The sequence below is a fragment of the Nanorana parkeri genome, unplaced genomic scaffold, assembly GCF_000935625.1.
Source record: "Nanorana parkeri isolate BGI_ZX_2015 unplaced genomic scaffold, ASM93562v1 scaffold375, whole genome shotgun sequence".
NCBI lineage: Eukaryota > Metazoa > Chordata > Amphibia > Anura > Dicroglossidae > Nanorana > Nanorana parkeri.
Window position 1 is genome coordinate 985,640 of NW_017306643.1, and position 17,404 is coordinate 1,003,043.

At 43.9% G+C, this 17,404-nt stretch overlaps 1 protein-coding gene across 2 annotated transcripts in view; it reads right to left on the bottom strand.

Moving 5' to 3' along the window:
* NFATC3 (nuclear factor of activated T-cells 3) overlaps positions 1-17,404 on the bottom strand; it is a 424,983-nt gene that overhangs the window by 110,657 nt on the left and 296,922 nt on the right. For both annotated transcript variants that reach the window (XM_018559014.1, XM_018559013.1), the window contains exon 7: positions 433-488. In XM_018559014.1, the coding sequence (XP_018414516.1) occupies positions 433-488 (56 nt within the window). The remainder of the gene's footprint in view (positions 1-432; positions 489-17,404) is intronic.

Sequence of the window (17,404 nt, forward strand, 5' to 3'; positions counted from 1 at the left end):
TGCTGGCTCCAAGCAGCATATAACCAATATTGATAAAGAAAGTTTCACATTTATCTAAATTAAAATGAAAAATATAAACTGTATATATTGTGGGGAACCCCAGGGGTACACATGCGTCTTCAACACAGTCCGATATAAACAGTTTTTATTTCATCCAGCGGTAACAGAACAAACAGCTTTCTTCAGCAAAACGGTCAAGTAAAAGGCTTTCCTCAGCAAACATCAAACATAAAGATAAAGTCCTTCAATAAGATTGCACTGCGTAGTGCGTTTAGGTGATCTCACCAAGATAGAGTCCACTTGCTTCTGCGCGCGCGCGCCCGCACACACACACACACCTTTCTGTCTGTCTCTCAGCTTCCCCACTCCTCTCTCATACACACAAATACACACTATCCCTGCAAATCTATAAAAATTATGCATAAGACTTACCATTTCTCTCTTCTCAGCTACAATATTTGCTTCTGCTTCCCACTGTGGACGTCCATCTAGGGAGAGGTAAGATAACAGATTTACTCTATGCATAGTTACAACATTTTTAAAAACATAGTAGAAATACAATATGTTTGTTTTCAACATAATGGTGCAATTCATATTGTTTACAAAGCAAGGGAATATGGATGGTGGGATGGGGTATTACTTCCTGTGGGGATACTGTACCTAATATCTACGAATACACAAAAATGCCCTCAAAACAGTATCTCGCCACAGGGATAACATTGTAACAATTCAAAAAGTAATCAGACCCCATTTATTTTATTTTGTTAGGTTGCAGCCTGATACTACAGTTGTTTAATTTCTTTTTTTTCTCATTAATCTACACTCAGTATCCCATAATGACAAAGTGAAAACAGAATTTTAGAAATGTTTGCAAATGTATGAACAAGGAAAAATTGAAAAAATATCACATTGGCACAAGTATTCAGACCCTTTGCAAAAACACTTGAAATTTAGCTCAGGTGCCTCCCATTTATCTTGATCGTTGCTGAGATGCTTCTACACCTTGATTGGAGTCCACCTGTGGTAAATTAAATTGATAGGGCATGATTTGGAAAGGCACACACCTCTCTATAGAAGGCCCCACAGTTGACAGTGCATACTGTATCTGAGCAAAAGCCATGAGTTCAAAAGGAACTGCCTGCAGAGGTCAGAGACAGGGAACTGAATTTATAAAAACGGGATCAGACAAAATCTGGAGCAGCTGTGCATGACAACAAATCAGCCTCTCTCTTTCATTTTCAAATTTTAACTGAACAAACTGAAGGGACAGGCTGATTACTTGTCATGCACAGCTGCTCCACATTGTTTGCTCCAGTTTTGATACATTCTTCTCATTATTATTGCACGGCACAGATCTGGGGAAGGCTACAAATAAAATGTCTGCTACACTGAAGGTTCCCAAGAGCACAGTGGCCTTCATAATTCTCAAATAGAAGTTTGGCACAACCAGGACTCTTCCAAGAGCTGGTCACCCGGCCAAACGGAGTAATCGGGGAGAAGGGTCTTTGTAAGAGAGGTGACCCGATGGTCACTCTGACTGATGGAATGAACTTAATGATGATTCATGGAAGTTTAAAAGGCTTTCTTCTCCTTCTGTCCATATTACAAAAATATGGTCAATATAAGGATAATATTTGAATGGTTTATGAGCCACTCATCCTCATAAACCATTCAAATATTATCCTTATATTGACGATATTTTCGTAATATGGACAGAAGGAGAGGAAAGCCTTTTAAACTTCCATGAATCATTAAATTCATTCCATCCATCCATGAAATTTAAAATGAATTTCTCAGTACACAGTGTGTTTTTTCTGGATTGTGCCATGACTGTCACTCTGTTGGTCTGTGTACAGAAAACCCACAGACAGGTACAGCTACCTCCATAATTCCAGCTTCCATCCTAATCACACTCAACAGGGTGTCATCTACAGCCAAGCAATCCGATACCACCGCATTTGCTCTGACAATGAGGACAGAGACAAACACCTGAGCACTCTGGCTGATGCATTTTGGCGAAAGGGCTATAGGGAAAAGACTATTTCTAAAAAATTAAATCTGCCCTAAGAACACCACGGGAAAGACTGCTACAGTACAAAGAGAAGAAAAACCCAACCAGGACCCCTCTTGTAGTTACCTACAACCCTACTCTAGAGGTAATATGCAAAATGATCAAAGATCTACAGCCAGTACTCTCAGAAGACCCCACACTTAAATAAATATTCCCTCAGCCCCCTATACTGGCTTTCAAGCAACCACTGAACCTGAGAAGAAGATTGGTACGCAGTAAGCTGACCCCAGAACAGGCGCTTACACAGAATGGCACAGTACAATGCAATAAACCCCGCTGCAAACTTTGCCAACATATATGTGACAGAAATACAGCGAGTCACAATAACAAAGCGTACACCATTAAGGGGTCATACTCATGCACATCTGCTAACGTGGTGTACATGATACAGTGTTCAGCATGTGACAAAGGTTGTTACATTGGGGAAACTGGCCTTAAGCTGCAGCTCAGGATGAACCTACACAGGAGCTCGATCAAGAACCACAAAGAGGATGAATATTGCACTCCAGTAGGACATCACTTCTCCCAGAAGGATCACTCCATCCAAAACCTCAATATTAAAGTACTAAAAGGGAATTTTAAAAACTCTCATGAAAGGAAAACATTTGAGATGAAAATGATTTTACATTTCAACGCCATAAAGGAGGGACTTAATGTGGATTCTGGTTTTCTGACACACTACCAGAACTTTTTATGAATCTACAGAACATCACAATATTCATGTATGTGGTACATCTCTGATCTGTTTAGGGTTTATTTGTCATCCTACGTTTATTTTTTCCATCTTTTGATTATCAGGAGGCATGTTTTACTCCCAGGTCCAACATTTATGACACCCCACTAACCCCCCCTCTCCCCCCTCCTCTAACAGCTTTCTCATGTCTTAACTGACAAACTGTCATGTTGCTTAGTATTGCTTCTGACCTGAAGAAGAGAGGTTCACTCTCGAAAGCTTGTCTTTTATATATTTTGTTAGTCCAATAAGAAAGGTATCATTGCACACTGTAATGATACCATATATATATATATATACATTTATATATATTCCCAGGTGAAACTCGAATAATTAGAATATAAAGGTGAAACTAATATATGAGATAGACTCATTACATGCAAAGCAAGATAAGTCAAGCCGTGATTTGTCATAATTGTGATGATTATGGCTTACAGCTCATGAAAACCCCACAAACCCCCAAATCCACAACCTCAAAAAAGTAGATTATTACATGTAATCAATAAAACAAGGATTGTACATAGAACAATATCGGACCTCTGAAAAGTACAAGCATGCATATGTACTCAGTACTTGGTTTGGGCCCCTTTTGCAGCACTTACTGCAATTACTTTTGCACGATATTCTAATTATTCGAGTTTCACCTGTATATATATATAGTATACACACAGAGTGCGGTGCAAAAGTTTTAGGCAGGTGTGAAAAAATGCTGTTATGTAGGAATGCTTTCAGAAATAACATTGTTAATAGGTATTTTTTATCAATTAACAACATGGAAACTAAATGAACAGAAGAGAAATCCAAATCTAATCAATATTTGATGTGACCACCCATTGCCTTCAAAACAGCATCAATTCTACACTTGCACAGAGTTTCACAGCTTTTGAATTAACTCAGCAGGTAGGTTGGTCCAAACATCTTGGAGAACTAACCACAGATCTTCTGTGGATAATGGCTGCCTCTAATCTCATCATGTAATCCCAGACAGACTCGATGATTTTGAGATAAGGGATCTGTGGCGGCCAAACCATCAGAATAAATTTTAGCTAATCACATGATGGATACGTATCTGTGTGCATTTCTCAGCATTGATCCTGACCAAATCTCCAACTCTATTTGTAGAAATGCAGCCCCAGACTTGCAAGGAACCTCAACCATGCTTTACTGTTGCCTGCAGACACTCATTACTGTACCACTCTCCAGCCCCTATGCGTAGAAACTGCCTCCAGCTACAGCTAAATATTTTAAATGTTGACTCATCTGATCACAGCACCTGCTGCCATATTTCTGCACCCCAGTTCCTATGTTTTCGTGCATAGTTGATTTGTTTAGCCTTTTTTCTACGTTGGAGGCATGGCTTATTGGCCGCAATTCTTCCATGAAGACCATTTCTGGCCAGACTTTTCCAGACAGTAGATGGGTGTACCTGGGTCCCACTACACTCTGCCAGTTTGGTGCTGATGGCACTGCTGGGCATCTTCTGATGTCAAAAGGAAGTAAGCATAATGTGCCTTTCATCTGCTGCATTAAGTTTCCTTGGCTGACAACTGCGTCTATGGTCCACAACGTTGCCGGTTCCTTCAAGCAAAAGAGCTTGAACAGCCCATCTTTCTAAGCCCAGTCTGCTTTGAAATTTTCCCAAAGAACTTACCTTGCTTCCAGTGAGGATCCACACAACTGCAAGTATAATTTACTGATATGCGTGTGACACATTCGCCTATTGATAGGATTTCCCTTATGAATGGATGCATTAGACCTGTATGATGAAATACATGCCATTGAGTGACTTATGCAATATACCGCAAAATGTATGAAGGAATACAAAACATGCGTTGCTATTTCAAGATGCCAGTATCAAGGACACAGGACTTCGAGGGAGTACTGCACTACGTCTGTATGAGTTAATACAGGTTCCTCTGAGTGTATTATACCAAACCTGCATAAGGGAACACATGTCATTATAAGTTGAACATTATTCCACATTTATGTTACTTGGCCTTTTTTCTTCTGGGTAATTGTATATTGCAAATTGTTCCGCAGTTGAGATTCATTAAAATCCTTAATAGATACTACACACTGGACTGCAACTTAATTATCCATTTCAATCACCTTACTTTTGAAAAGTGTATACATATAAGCCCTTGGGAGCATTGCAGTCAAGTCTACAGGAGTGTCTAAGATCATCTAATGAAAAGTTATGCTCCATTTGAACACTGGATCGGTTGCTTGCACGTATTCGGCCGGCTGAATACACGCAGAGCCGCTTTAAACTGAAAGAACAATGCACTTTAATGTGCATTGTTCAGACTTTTGCGGCGGCCGTGCGGTACAAAACTGAGTGGCCCGCAAAATAGTCAAAACGCGTTTTTTGACGGATTACGCATGTTCGCGACTATATAATAGCCGCAAACAAGCTGAATCCATGCGGATTGTTGTGGAAATTTTATTAGGATGTGTTTTTAGTATATTGTAATATTGTCATCATGTCTCTCAGTGTCCGGATTTCTGGGTTATGCTCGATTGGAGTGTGACCCGGATTAATCAGCGCTGGGGGTAAACCATTGCAGTAGATATCTTCCTGTGGATGTGGAGAAGCGGCCGCCGTGCACAGAGGTCTCTGCTGGCGAATGATCCATGTGCTATGCACAGGGCTGTTGGCCGGGGGAGATTGATGTGCGTGTCGGAGTAGTGTTTTCTTTACCAGTGTATGGACGCCGGCTAGGGCCCTTGCGCAATGCGCAGATTTATTGGCTTGGCGTCGATGCATTTGTTTTGAGAACGATGTATCACTTAGATACATATCTGCCTTTATGAAAGGAACGTGCGTTCGTATTTCTGATGCGTCTGATCAGCACGCTGAAAATAATATGGCATTGTCCCTGCAGATAAGCTCTCATTCATGAGAACCATACTATAATCTTTATTGGGCATTGCTCCCTGTGTGTGTGGGTCTGGAAAGATGGCGGCATCCATAGGAAAACATGCGGCTGTGCACACGGGTTTAAGTCACATGCACCAGAGGATGAGCTATGCACACCGCTTCTACTATGACACAGACATACACGCACCTTTCTATTGTATACATGTGTTTCGTTGGCTGGCTATGATATGTTGATGTATTGAGGAAGTGATGTTGGTTGTTGACGTCACTTCCTGTTTGTCACTTCCATAAATAAAATGGAGCTACTGTAGGGGAGTCACTTGGACACAGAATCTCCAGCATGACATCTTCAGTTGACATGGCCAGGGAATTTCAGAACTTTTTCAGCACACTGTACAATCTTAGTACAGGGGCGGACACCTCCTTTACCTCCCCTGACAGCATGACCCTGACACACTACCTTAGCGAATCTGGAATGCCCACCTTACCACAGGGGATAAGGGATCAGCTGGACACACCAATTTCCCAAGAAGAATATGATCTGGCGCTTAAACAGGCTAAACCGGGTAAAGCACCTGGCCCTGACAGCTACACATTGCCCTATTACAAGACCTTCTCCCACATCCTTTCACCACACTTTCTAGAGGCGTATAACTCCCTCCTGATGGGCTCCTCTCTCCCTACAGACTCCCTCCGAGCCCATATAGCAGTTATACCTAAACCTGGCAAAGACCCATCTAAATGTAGTAGCTACCGCCCCATAGCTCTCCTCAACTTGGACCTGAAGGTCTTTGCCAACATTCTGGCCAACAGGTTACTCCCATATATCCCGGGCCTTGTGCACTTGGACCAAGCGGGCTTTGTCCCGGGACAGGAGCCTAGGGACAATACCACCAGAGTGCTTAATGTAATACACCACGCCCGCTCCACCCAGTCACCTTTTTTTTTTTTTTCTTACTTTCCTTTATTATTATTGACATAAAATACATACAATACATACGTTAATGACATGTTGACCCAGAATTTCAGATCTAAATCAATCGGCATCAAAAACACTAATGACGATGAAGTATTTCATACAATTCATACAATACAATAATCAAACAAAACATAACACCAAAAAAGGGGGAAAAAAATAAAAAAAATTATACCTTAACAAACACAATATCTTACAACATCAACATTCTTCCCAACCCCCCATAAAGGGAGTGTTATTTATAAACCTCTCATCTTCCCATACCTAGTGCTAGGTTCATCAAATGTTTAATCCCCTAAAAAAGGAGAAGAAAAAAAAAATAGGGGGGGGAGGGGATATGTTTATATATACACCTACCTATATATGTGCATCTCCTATACATTCCTAAGAAAAATAATCCACCAAATATCTATATCCTTATGGATGTCCGTCTAGGGAACCCTGTTAGGGAGGAGTGCCGCGATCAGCCAATGGGCACCCGGAATGGCTCGGGCTCCACCTACTGGGTGTCGCTACAGCTCAGCCTATCACGGCACCCGAAAACCGGACTGGCTAATACATCTGAGGATGGCAAGGTGTCAACTGACAGCATGTGCTGGATGTACTAAGCACTATAGGAGCTCAGTCCCAAATGCATTGTTATATAGATATACTAATATATTAAGATAGAGACCCCATGGGTAACCGCATATGATTGATAAAAGACCAATACTAAAGCCAGATCTAATCAATGTTGATTAATATAATATAGAATGAACTGACCTTTCTAGTTCTTTTTTATGTTGCAATTTTATTTCATTTTATTTTAGCAACTTATTTTACATCTGCACTTAAATCCTGTCTTCTCTCCTTCGGTCGGTCTCCCCCTCGGCCTTCTGGTTGATCCCTCCGGAGTGTTCTCCAGCCTTGGAGGTTGTTTAATTATCGCCGATGAGAGGAAGTGTAGCCTGACGGCAGGAGAGGACAGAGAAACTTACAGAGAAGGTTTCCTTTTTCTATTTTGCGGACGCATCAATGGAAGTATAAACAAAAGACACTGGATTTCTAATAACATTCGGTAGAAAATAGACTATTGGTGTTACAACCCTCGCTTATACAATTTTATATTTATCCACCTATATTTATTCACTTTATACCATTAGATGTGGTTTTAGATGTGTTAGATTGGTTATACATCAGTCTTCCTTTAAATTATTGTCCTTTTTATTTATTGTTGCCGATTGCCAGACTGATTAATTTACCTGGTTTATAATTCAACCATTTAGTATCCACATTGTATTTTCACTATATGGCACACATATGCATTATTTATTAACTTATTTAACTTATCATATTTAACCTATCAGTTTTATATTCGTACCTTCACTATATTTATATGACACGTGTATTTATTAACGTTCATGCACATATGCACTTTTGGATTGCATTTAGTTGCAAGTAGGATTTGATCACTTATATTGGTTCCGTTTGTGGTATAAATATAGCACGTATCACAATACCAAGCGCAGCACACTGGTTCACAATTGATCACTTCGATAGATATTGCTGCAGCTGGATTATAATCTTTTGGATCATATTTTTTGATATTTTGATATTTTTGATATTATTATATCTTTTCCTATTTTTTCTGTATTTTGTTTTTTGATTTTTTTCATATATCCTAGCGCAACTACCTTGGTCACCATCAGATAGTTCCAATCCACTCTGTCAAATGCTTTTTCGGCATCTGTTGAGAGCAGCAGCGAATTGTGCAACCCTCTTCGTACATGATGGATGATATCAATTGTACGCAAATCACCGTCTCGGGTTTCTCTGCCTGGAATAAAGCCTGTTTGATCCGCATCGATCAGATGCGGGAAGTGCTGCTGTAATCTCGAGGCCAGCACTTTTGCGTACAATTTGATATTGTTATTCAGCAGGGATATAGGTCTATAACTGGCCGGAATCGTGGGGTCTTTTCCTATTTTAGGTATCACTGTGATGTGCGCCAATGTAGTTTCTTGTGCTAAGTTCCCCCCTTGTGTAAGTGAGTTGATGTAATCCAAAAGATAAGGCAATAGTATTTCTTGATATGTTCTATAGTACACTACTGGTAGTCCATCGGGGGCCTGGGCTCTTACCTAACGGCATTGATCCCAGAGCCTTTTTTAATTCTTTCAAGGTTATATCCCCCCTCCAATGCTTCACTTGCCTCTTCTCCTATTTTGGGAATCTTCTTTTTAGATAAGTACTGTAGTATTCTCTTTTTATCCATGACCAGTTGTTCTTTTGTTTTCTCCCCGGAAACTTTATACAGCGACTGGAAAAATGTTCTGAAAGTGTCCGCAATCTCCGGGGTAGAATGAACCATCTGGTCATGTGTCGACTTAATTCTGGGGATAAACCCTGATGTTCTCTTATGGCGTATAGCCCTTGCTAATAGTTTACCCGATCTGTTCCCCATTCATAAAATCGCCTTGAGACCAAGGAAAAGTTATATTTAGTCTGTTGGAACATTAAACTCTTTAATTCCTCTCTCAGCGCGAGTAAGTCTGCCAGATGGGATATTTGAAGAGAGCGCTTGTGCAGGGCCTCTATTTTATTTATTTGGCTTAAGAGATCGTTTGCCCTGCACATGCGTTCCCTCTTTTTCCTAGCACCTTGGGAGATTAGTCTACCCCTAATAACCGCTTTATGTGCCTCCCATAGTACCTTCGGTGATGATACAAATAAGATATTCTCCCTAAAAAAATGTTCTAAATCCCGTTCGGTCTCCTTTTGTATTCCCATATCTCTAAGTAGGGCATTGTTAAGCTTCCAGCTAAATGGGCGTGGTGGGGTTGGTGCAAACAAAATTATTGCTGTTACTGGTGCATGATCTGAGAGAGTCATTGGCAAAATTTCTGCACTTGTAATATTAGTAATCTCATGATGTTCTACCCATAAATAGTCTATTGTGGAATATGTATTATGTACTTTCGAAAAAAAGGAGTAATCTCTTTCCGTTGGGTGGAGTAATCTCCAGCTGTCTACTTATTGGGCTTCATGCAGTCCTCTCTTAATTCCGCTAAGCTGTTTAAAAGTAACAGCTACATGGCCTGAGGAAGAGTCCTGCAAGGGGTCCACCGATACGTTGAAGTCCCCCGCCAGTACCAGAGAGCCGTCCTGAAAATCCATAAGGGAGGTTAATGTCTGGACAATGAAAGTGCTCTGGTATCTGTTGGGGGCGTATACTGTAGCAAATGTAAAACATTTATTATCAATATGCCCTTTAACGAAAAGGTATCTCCCTTCTCTATCAGAGATAGATTCTTTGAGCTCAAAATGAACTCCTCTACTAAGTCCAATAGCCACCCCTCTAGAGTGTTTGTTATCAGAGTAACTATGGAACCATTATGGGAAGTTATATGTGTCTAGTCCGATCTTCAATTCGGCTGTTAAGTGCGTTTCTTGAAGGAAGGCTATTTGAACTATTTCCCGTTTTAGCTCTCTGAGTATGGAATGACGCTTAACCGGAGAGTTAAGCCCCTTTACATTGTAAGACATAAATTTTAAATTCAACATTGCGCTAATTCTGTAAAAGCACCATATCCTTTAGGCACACCCGTAACAGCCTTAAAAAAAAGCAAAAAAAAAAAAAAGCAAAAATAGACAGAAGGAGGGAGGGAGGGGGAGACACGAGAAAAAAGGGTCTCCGGTCTCCCCCCTCCGCCCCCCCCACTCTTGCATACATTCATCCCACATACAAAAACACATATATAGCGCCTTTTGGTGCATTAACCACTAGCACCTTATCCCAGGGGGCAGTGGCAAGTCACCGGCGGGCTCTAGCATGAATGGCTCCTTTGGTCCTATGATCATATAATCTGGACTCCGTCCTATATGGGAAGGAAATCAGGGCAAATACCTACGCACCTGTGCCTCATCACCGTACATCTATAAACATATCCAAAATAACCCAAAACCATATCTGAGATCAATAACGCTAAATCATTATGTCCCCAAGTCGCTTAAAGCATCAGTAGCAGGTAGATATAAAGAGGGGGGCAGACCCAGAGGAAGGGAGAAAAGAGGGAGGACCGGCTCTCTTTGAAAAGCTATCCCCATAATATAACAGCCTATTTTCCCCCATTAGCTGGGTTCCATCCATAGTCCTTCAGGGGTAAGAGGGTCAGGACCTCCTCCCTCCAATCTAGGATATCCGGCTTTTTTATCTCTAAGATAGAACAGAATTTGTCCAGATCTTCGGGGAACCTTAGGACTGCTGATTTCCCATTCTTACGGGCTCTCAGGCATGATGGGAACCCCCAGTGATAGAGGATCGAATTGGCTCTTAATATCTCCAGCAGGGGGTGCAGAACTCTTCTCCTTTTCAAGGTGTCCCGTGCCAAATCCTGATAGATTTTAACAGTCTCCCCTTCATATAAAATTGGCTCAGCATTCCAAAGCTTTTTAGTCAGCTCCTCCTTCTCTCTATAATAATGAAAGCGACAAACAATGTCCCGTGGGGTGTCCAAGCTATTAGTTCTCAAGTATGATAGGCGATGGACACGATCCAGCATTAGGGGTGAAGTGGATTCTCTCCCAAGTATCTTATTAAAAATATTTTGCAGTATTGTTTCCAATTCGCTATCCCCTTTTGATTCTGGGATCCCTCGGACTCGGACATTATTCCTCCTCCCTCGATTTTCTTGATCTTCTAATCGATACGCCATAGTGCGCATATTAGCTCGTAGGGCATTGTTACTTTCCTGCATTTGCTTGATAGCTAGGGCATGTTGATCAATACGGGTCTCAATATCCTCAACTCTTGTTAGCACATGTGAGATATCTTCCCTAACTATGGAAAGCTCGTTTTTAATTGAATTTTCTAGACGTGAAAACATAGCTTCTAATGTCTTTTTAGTGGGAATGTCTTTCAGCAACCCCAAAGAGGCCTGGCTTCCTCTCATATCCCCCTCTACAGAAACCTCTGAACAGGAAGATACTTCCAAAGACACAGTCTTATCAGCCTCACCTGAGGTATTATAGAGAAGCGTCTATTTCTCCGTGTCCAGAGTGTCCGTAGTGTCTCCCCTCCTCGCTCTTCCTCCTCTGTGTGAGCCCCCGGGCAGGTCCCCGCCGGCAGTGAGGAATCGTTTCATAGCGCCTGATCCTTTCATAGATCGTGTACTTCCTTGTGCTTTCTTCCTCCTCATAGCCTTGTTGCTTCCTCGCTGCTTCCTGGGCTCTTATGTGCTCCCCACTAGGGGGGGGAGGTGGGGGTGAGTGAGCTGTTGCACCTCAGCTGCTGCTGTTTTATTTGACCCTCCGCTGCTGCTGCTACTGCTGCTTTAAATCGGCCTGGAATTAGCTGCTGCTGTTACACCTTTGCTGTCGTTGTGCTGTTTATACCATTGCTGCTGCTGCTTAAGTCTCCCGACAGTCCCTTTGTTTTATCTGGCAGTATGCCTCAGCATCCCCAGCGAATATGCAGAGGCAGATGCTTATAGTAGGCAGGCCCTCGGATCTCCAGGCTCAGGCGGTGTCTCAGTGCGTCTGTGTATCGGGCAGCGTGTCTGCCTTCTAATCAACCTCCGCTTGTCCGAGAGGAACACAGGGCCCGGAGCTCTCCACGCTCATCAGTCCGCCGTTATGACGCCACCCCGCCCCCTCATTGCCGCTCGGTTACCGGAACATCCTGGCTCACCCAGTCACCTTTAATGCTATTGTCCACCGACGCAGAGAAGGCGTTTGATAGGGTGGAGTGGCGCCTCCTTCAAACCACCCTTCGCCACATAGTCTTAGGTCCTGGAATGCTGCGGTGGATCTCCGCACTCTACTCGTCCCCGACGGCTGCCGTCTAGTGTGAACGAAGTCCGCTCCGACTTTTTCTCCCTCTCCAATGGTACGCGACAGGGATGCCCCCTCTCCCCACTCATATTCATCCTCACCCTGGAACCGTTCCTCTGTCGCGTACACTCCCTGCAGGGCTTTCAAGGCCTGATAAAACGTTCAGGTGAGCACAGAGTAGCCGCCTTCGCGGATGATTTGATCTTCTTTATAGCCGACCCTTCTTCATCCCTTCCAATCCTGATGAAGGAAATGGATCGCTACGCCTCCATTTCAAACTTTAAGATAAATTACTCCAAATCAGCTGCCCTCAATGTCTCCCTCCCTTCTGTGGAAGAGACTCACCTACGATCCTCCTTTCCATTCGTTTGGGCCCCGGACGCTCTGACCTACTTGGGCACTCTTATAGCGGCGGATCCCACGCGGATATATGAGATAAAACTTTGCCCCCCTGCTCCTGAAGATTAAGCAGGACCTCCTGTCCTGGCATGCGTTGTCACTCTCCTGGTTCGGACGCTGCAATGCCATCAAAATGACCACCCTACCCAGGGTCCTTTACCTGTTCCAAGCACTCCCGATTCACATCCCGCCACTATTCTTCCGCCGCCTGCGCCAAATGTTCACAGCTTTCCTGCGGCCCTATGCCCCCCCAGAATCCGATACTGTCCCGTCACCCTTCCCAAGAACAGAGGGGGTATCGGACTCCCGGATCTGGCCAAATACCAGAGGGCGACAACCCACCTAGCCCGCATCTGGGATTGGTGCTGTCACCGGAAAACCAAGCAGTGGGTGGGAATGGAAGAAGATGACACAAACCCGGCCTTGGCTGGACTACACTGGCTCTCCGCGCCCCCGCCGCCCTCCACACGCTCACACCCACCCTCCTCTTAGCTAGGTCACTATTTCGTTCCACAGACATCTCCCCATTCCCATCGCCCGTGATCCCCGTAATTGGGAGACCCCGACTTCTCGCACGGCGTCACTGACTCCCGCTTCCTCCGCCTTTGCGAAGCCAACAAATTCTGCGTATGCAACCTACTCCTCTCCGGCAGATGGCTGTCGGCCAGCGAACTCAGGTGCCTGACAGAACCTCCCCTGGACCAGTGGGGTGCTCTACAGCTGAGGCACTTCCTGCTCTCCATACCTGATCACCAACGACTCTACAGACCCCTGACTTTGTTTGAGAAGACCTGTAAGGAAGGAGATATCCACACGTCAAACGATATCCTTCTTGTACTCTATGATGATCTCACCCTCCCCAGAGTCCTATCCAACATTCCTGGCCAAATGGGAACATGACCACAACACCACCTTCACACCGGCTCAGAAGGACCGCATACTACATCTCGCCCATCACTCTTCCATAGCCTCTAAGACTCAAGAGCTGGGCTATAAAATAGTCTCCCGATGGTACCGGGTCCCAACTGCCCTCCATGCCATGTACCCCCAAGTCTCACCCTTATGTTGGAGGTGTCACAATGCCCCGCGTACGATACTGCACACGTTTTGGTCCTGTCGCCTACTGCTCCCTTTCTGGCAAGGGATGACTGCCACCCTGAAGGACCTGGTAATGGTGGATCTGAAGGACAACTCCGCGGCATGTCTGCTGCACTTAAACAATATGTCTACTGGGCAGTACAAAAAATCACTGTCTAGGCACCTCCTGAAAGCTGCCCGCCAGTGCATTCCACTGTTGTGGAAACTACCTAGCTGCCCTACCCTCAGGTTATGGTACACTAAGGTAGACGAGACATACCTGATGGAGGATCTAACCTCCACGCTCCGTAATACCGAGGAGCTCTTCCGGTCCACCTGGAGACCCTGGGCCTCTTTTCAGGGCACAGATACCTACCATCGGGCCATGCACACAACGCCCCCGTGAGCGGTTGGATGGACCCTCACCCTAGGCGCCCGACCCACACCCACCCTTCATACTCCTTATCCCTTCTGGCTCTCCCCTGCTGCTAATCCCCTTCCTTTTTTCATCTCTCCCTCACCCCACCCTCCTGCCCGCCTTTCCATTCTACGCCTGTCTTTTCTCTCCCTGTCCCTGTCCTAGATGCCAAGCACTTACACAGCCCTATTTATCTGTTTCCACGTGCGAAGAAACGATTCCAAATTTAAGTGCCAATATCCCTACGACTGCTATGATGTACAATGCCACATGAGGCCAACATTACACTTACTGCCTGACTCCTTAGTGCAACGCTCTTGCTTTGATAATGTTCTCTTTACTGCCTGCATTGCACCAATGTTGGCTTATGTGGCGAACTGCTGATCTTTTTTGTTGAGACGAACATCCCCCTCATATCCTTACTGTATGCACTATGTTCTATGTATGCACCTCACACCCCAGAATGGTTCTGGGGATGCTCTGTTATGATGTTGAGGCGGAGCCTCCTTGTACCATTGTACCATGCATATGTACAATAAAGTTGACTTATGATTAAAAAAAATGAATCTCCAGCATGAATAATCCCTTGTCTTGACTCTACATGACTCTATAGAAGCACCTCTGGTCCTTGCACGAAAGAGCTCAATACAACTGTGCTTTTAAGCGCAGCAGATTAATATGCGCAGGCAGTGTATATTCATTTCCAAAACAGGATGAAAGATTATAGTGTTTGCGTTGCTGTGCAGGCTGGAGCCTACTTCCCCAGTTATTAACCTATGTGGATCCCACTCATTGGATGAAGGCCATGGATTTTATGCATATGCCTTATCTGAACTAATGTAGCATGGTGCATCAGTTTGAAGTATAAGGTAATTTAAAGTGGATATTTATTTTAAAAAATGTTGGACTCCTTTGTCATGTCTTAGTTGGGATATGATATAATTCTCATGTTTATGTAGATTATTTCATTTCCAATGGTCTTGCATGGGAGGCTTCAGTGGCAGCTCTTGCTCCTGGTTGTCCCTGCCTGTAAGAGCCTATGTATCAGTCTTCAGTCACTGTACACTATTCAATACATGTGTATGCAAAGGCATGTAAAGTCGCATGAAAAAGAAAGAACACCCTCTTTGAATTCTATAGTTTTACATATCAGGACATAATAATCGTCCGGTCATTAGCAGGTCTTAAAATTAGGTAAATACTACCGCAGATGAACAAAAACACATGCCTTATTACACCGTGTCATTATTTATTTTAGTAACTTCTTCATTTTGGCTTTGATTTATGTTATGTGTGAAAAACTAAGCACACCATAAGTCTGGGTTCACACCTAGGCAGCATCGTTTTTGTGCGTTCATATGCGCATGTTCACTGTGCGGTTATTTGCATGTTTATGCGGTTTATGTACATTTTAATGCACGTTTGTACTGGCAGCTTCAGAAACGTTGCGGGCAGCGTACAAACGCGCTCGAAAATGTGCAACATGTTTCTGCCGCACGTTTTCAGGCGTTTCTATTGAAGTCTATTGGGTAATGTTAACTGCCCAAAGAAGCTCTGTACCTTTTCAGGCTTTTTGGTGATTTCCTGCTGGTGTTTTTCTGCTCAGGTGTTAACAGGGGCCATAGAAAATCCTGTGATTTCTTGTGTTGGGCGTTTAAAATGCCTAGGAGTGAACCAGGCCTAAAAGGTGCCCATACACCTTACAACCATCGCACGATTTTTGTTGTGCGATGGTTGTAAGTCAATTAAAATCTCATACGATCTGCCCATCTTGGACAGGCAGATCGTACCTGCGATCATGGCAAGCCCTCCCCGCAGAGGGAAGGGCTTCCGATGATTCCAATGCTGAGCGGGCAGTGTGCGCTTGTGTACACCGGCCCGTTCGGCATTTGCCTTCCGAGCACGCCACCAACCCGCCCAAAATCGTATGATTTTCGGCAGGTTTTCAAGCGTGCTCGGAAGACAAATAATCTGCCCATCTTGGACAGGCAGATCGTACTTGCGATCATCTTCCGATGACTGCAATGAGGGGCGGGCTTCCGATGACTGCAAACGGGCAGTGTGCACGTGCGCACACCGGCCGGTTGGGCAGTTGTCGAACAAGCAGGCTTAAGATTCTCTGCGAGTTTTCCAGCCTGCTTGTTCGACGGAAGACGTGCAACCGTACAGTAGAAACGGTCGCACGCCTTCCATACACTTTGCGATTATCGTACGATCGCGGGATTTCCCGCGATTCTCGTACGATAATCGTACAGTGTATGGGCACCTTTAGAAAAAGCACTTGAAATGCACAACAAGAGAAAATCAATGATTTTCAACGGTTCCTGTTCACACCTGAGCTGCAAAATGCCAGCAGGAAAACGCCAAACGCTGGGTAAAATACATGGCCTTCTTTTGGCAGTTTGCAGCACGTTTTTGCCGTATAGACTTTCCCGCGTGTTTTACACCGATTGCATAGAACTTCCCCTCTGTGAAGAGCATAATGGGAGACAAAATGGAGGACTCTCCTCTGCCCACCTTCTATACAGAGATTTTTATCAGGCAAGTGCATACCCATTCTTGCCTCTATGACCAGAACAGGGGAAGGAGGAGCAAAGCCTCCTTTTAGGTAACTGCTGCATTGTGTTATGGTTTTGATATGCGACTAGTGCAGGGCTGTGCAGCTCTCAGACCTGCAGTTGCAGTGAAACTACAAATCCCAGCATGCCTCAAACTCTGTCATGCCTGTGGTTTTGCAGAAATGTAATGTAAATAGATTCTTCAATCAGATTGGAATGTGTGTGTTGAGACGCAGTAACCCACCTCAAAAATGGGGGTAATATTTCAAAACTAGAGCAAGCAGAATCTGGAGCATTTGCCCCTAGTAACCAATCCACTTCTTTCTTCAGATTGTTCAGTAAAGATTTGAAAATGAAAGCTAGATGCTGATTGGTTGCCATGCCCAACAGCTCTAGATTTGGTCTGATCCAGTTTTGATAAATTTCCCACAATATATCTGAACTCACATACAAAAGAGAACAAAAGAAATCTACCTCAAA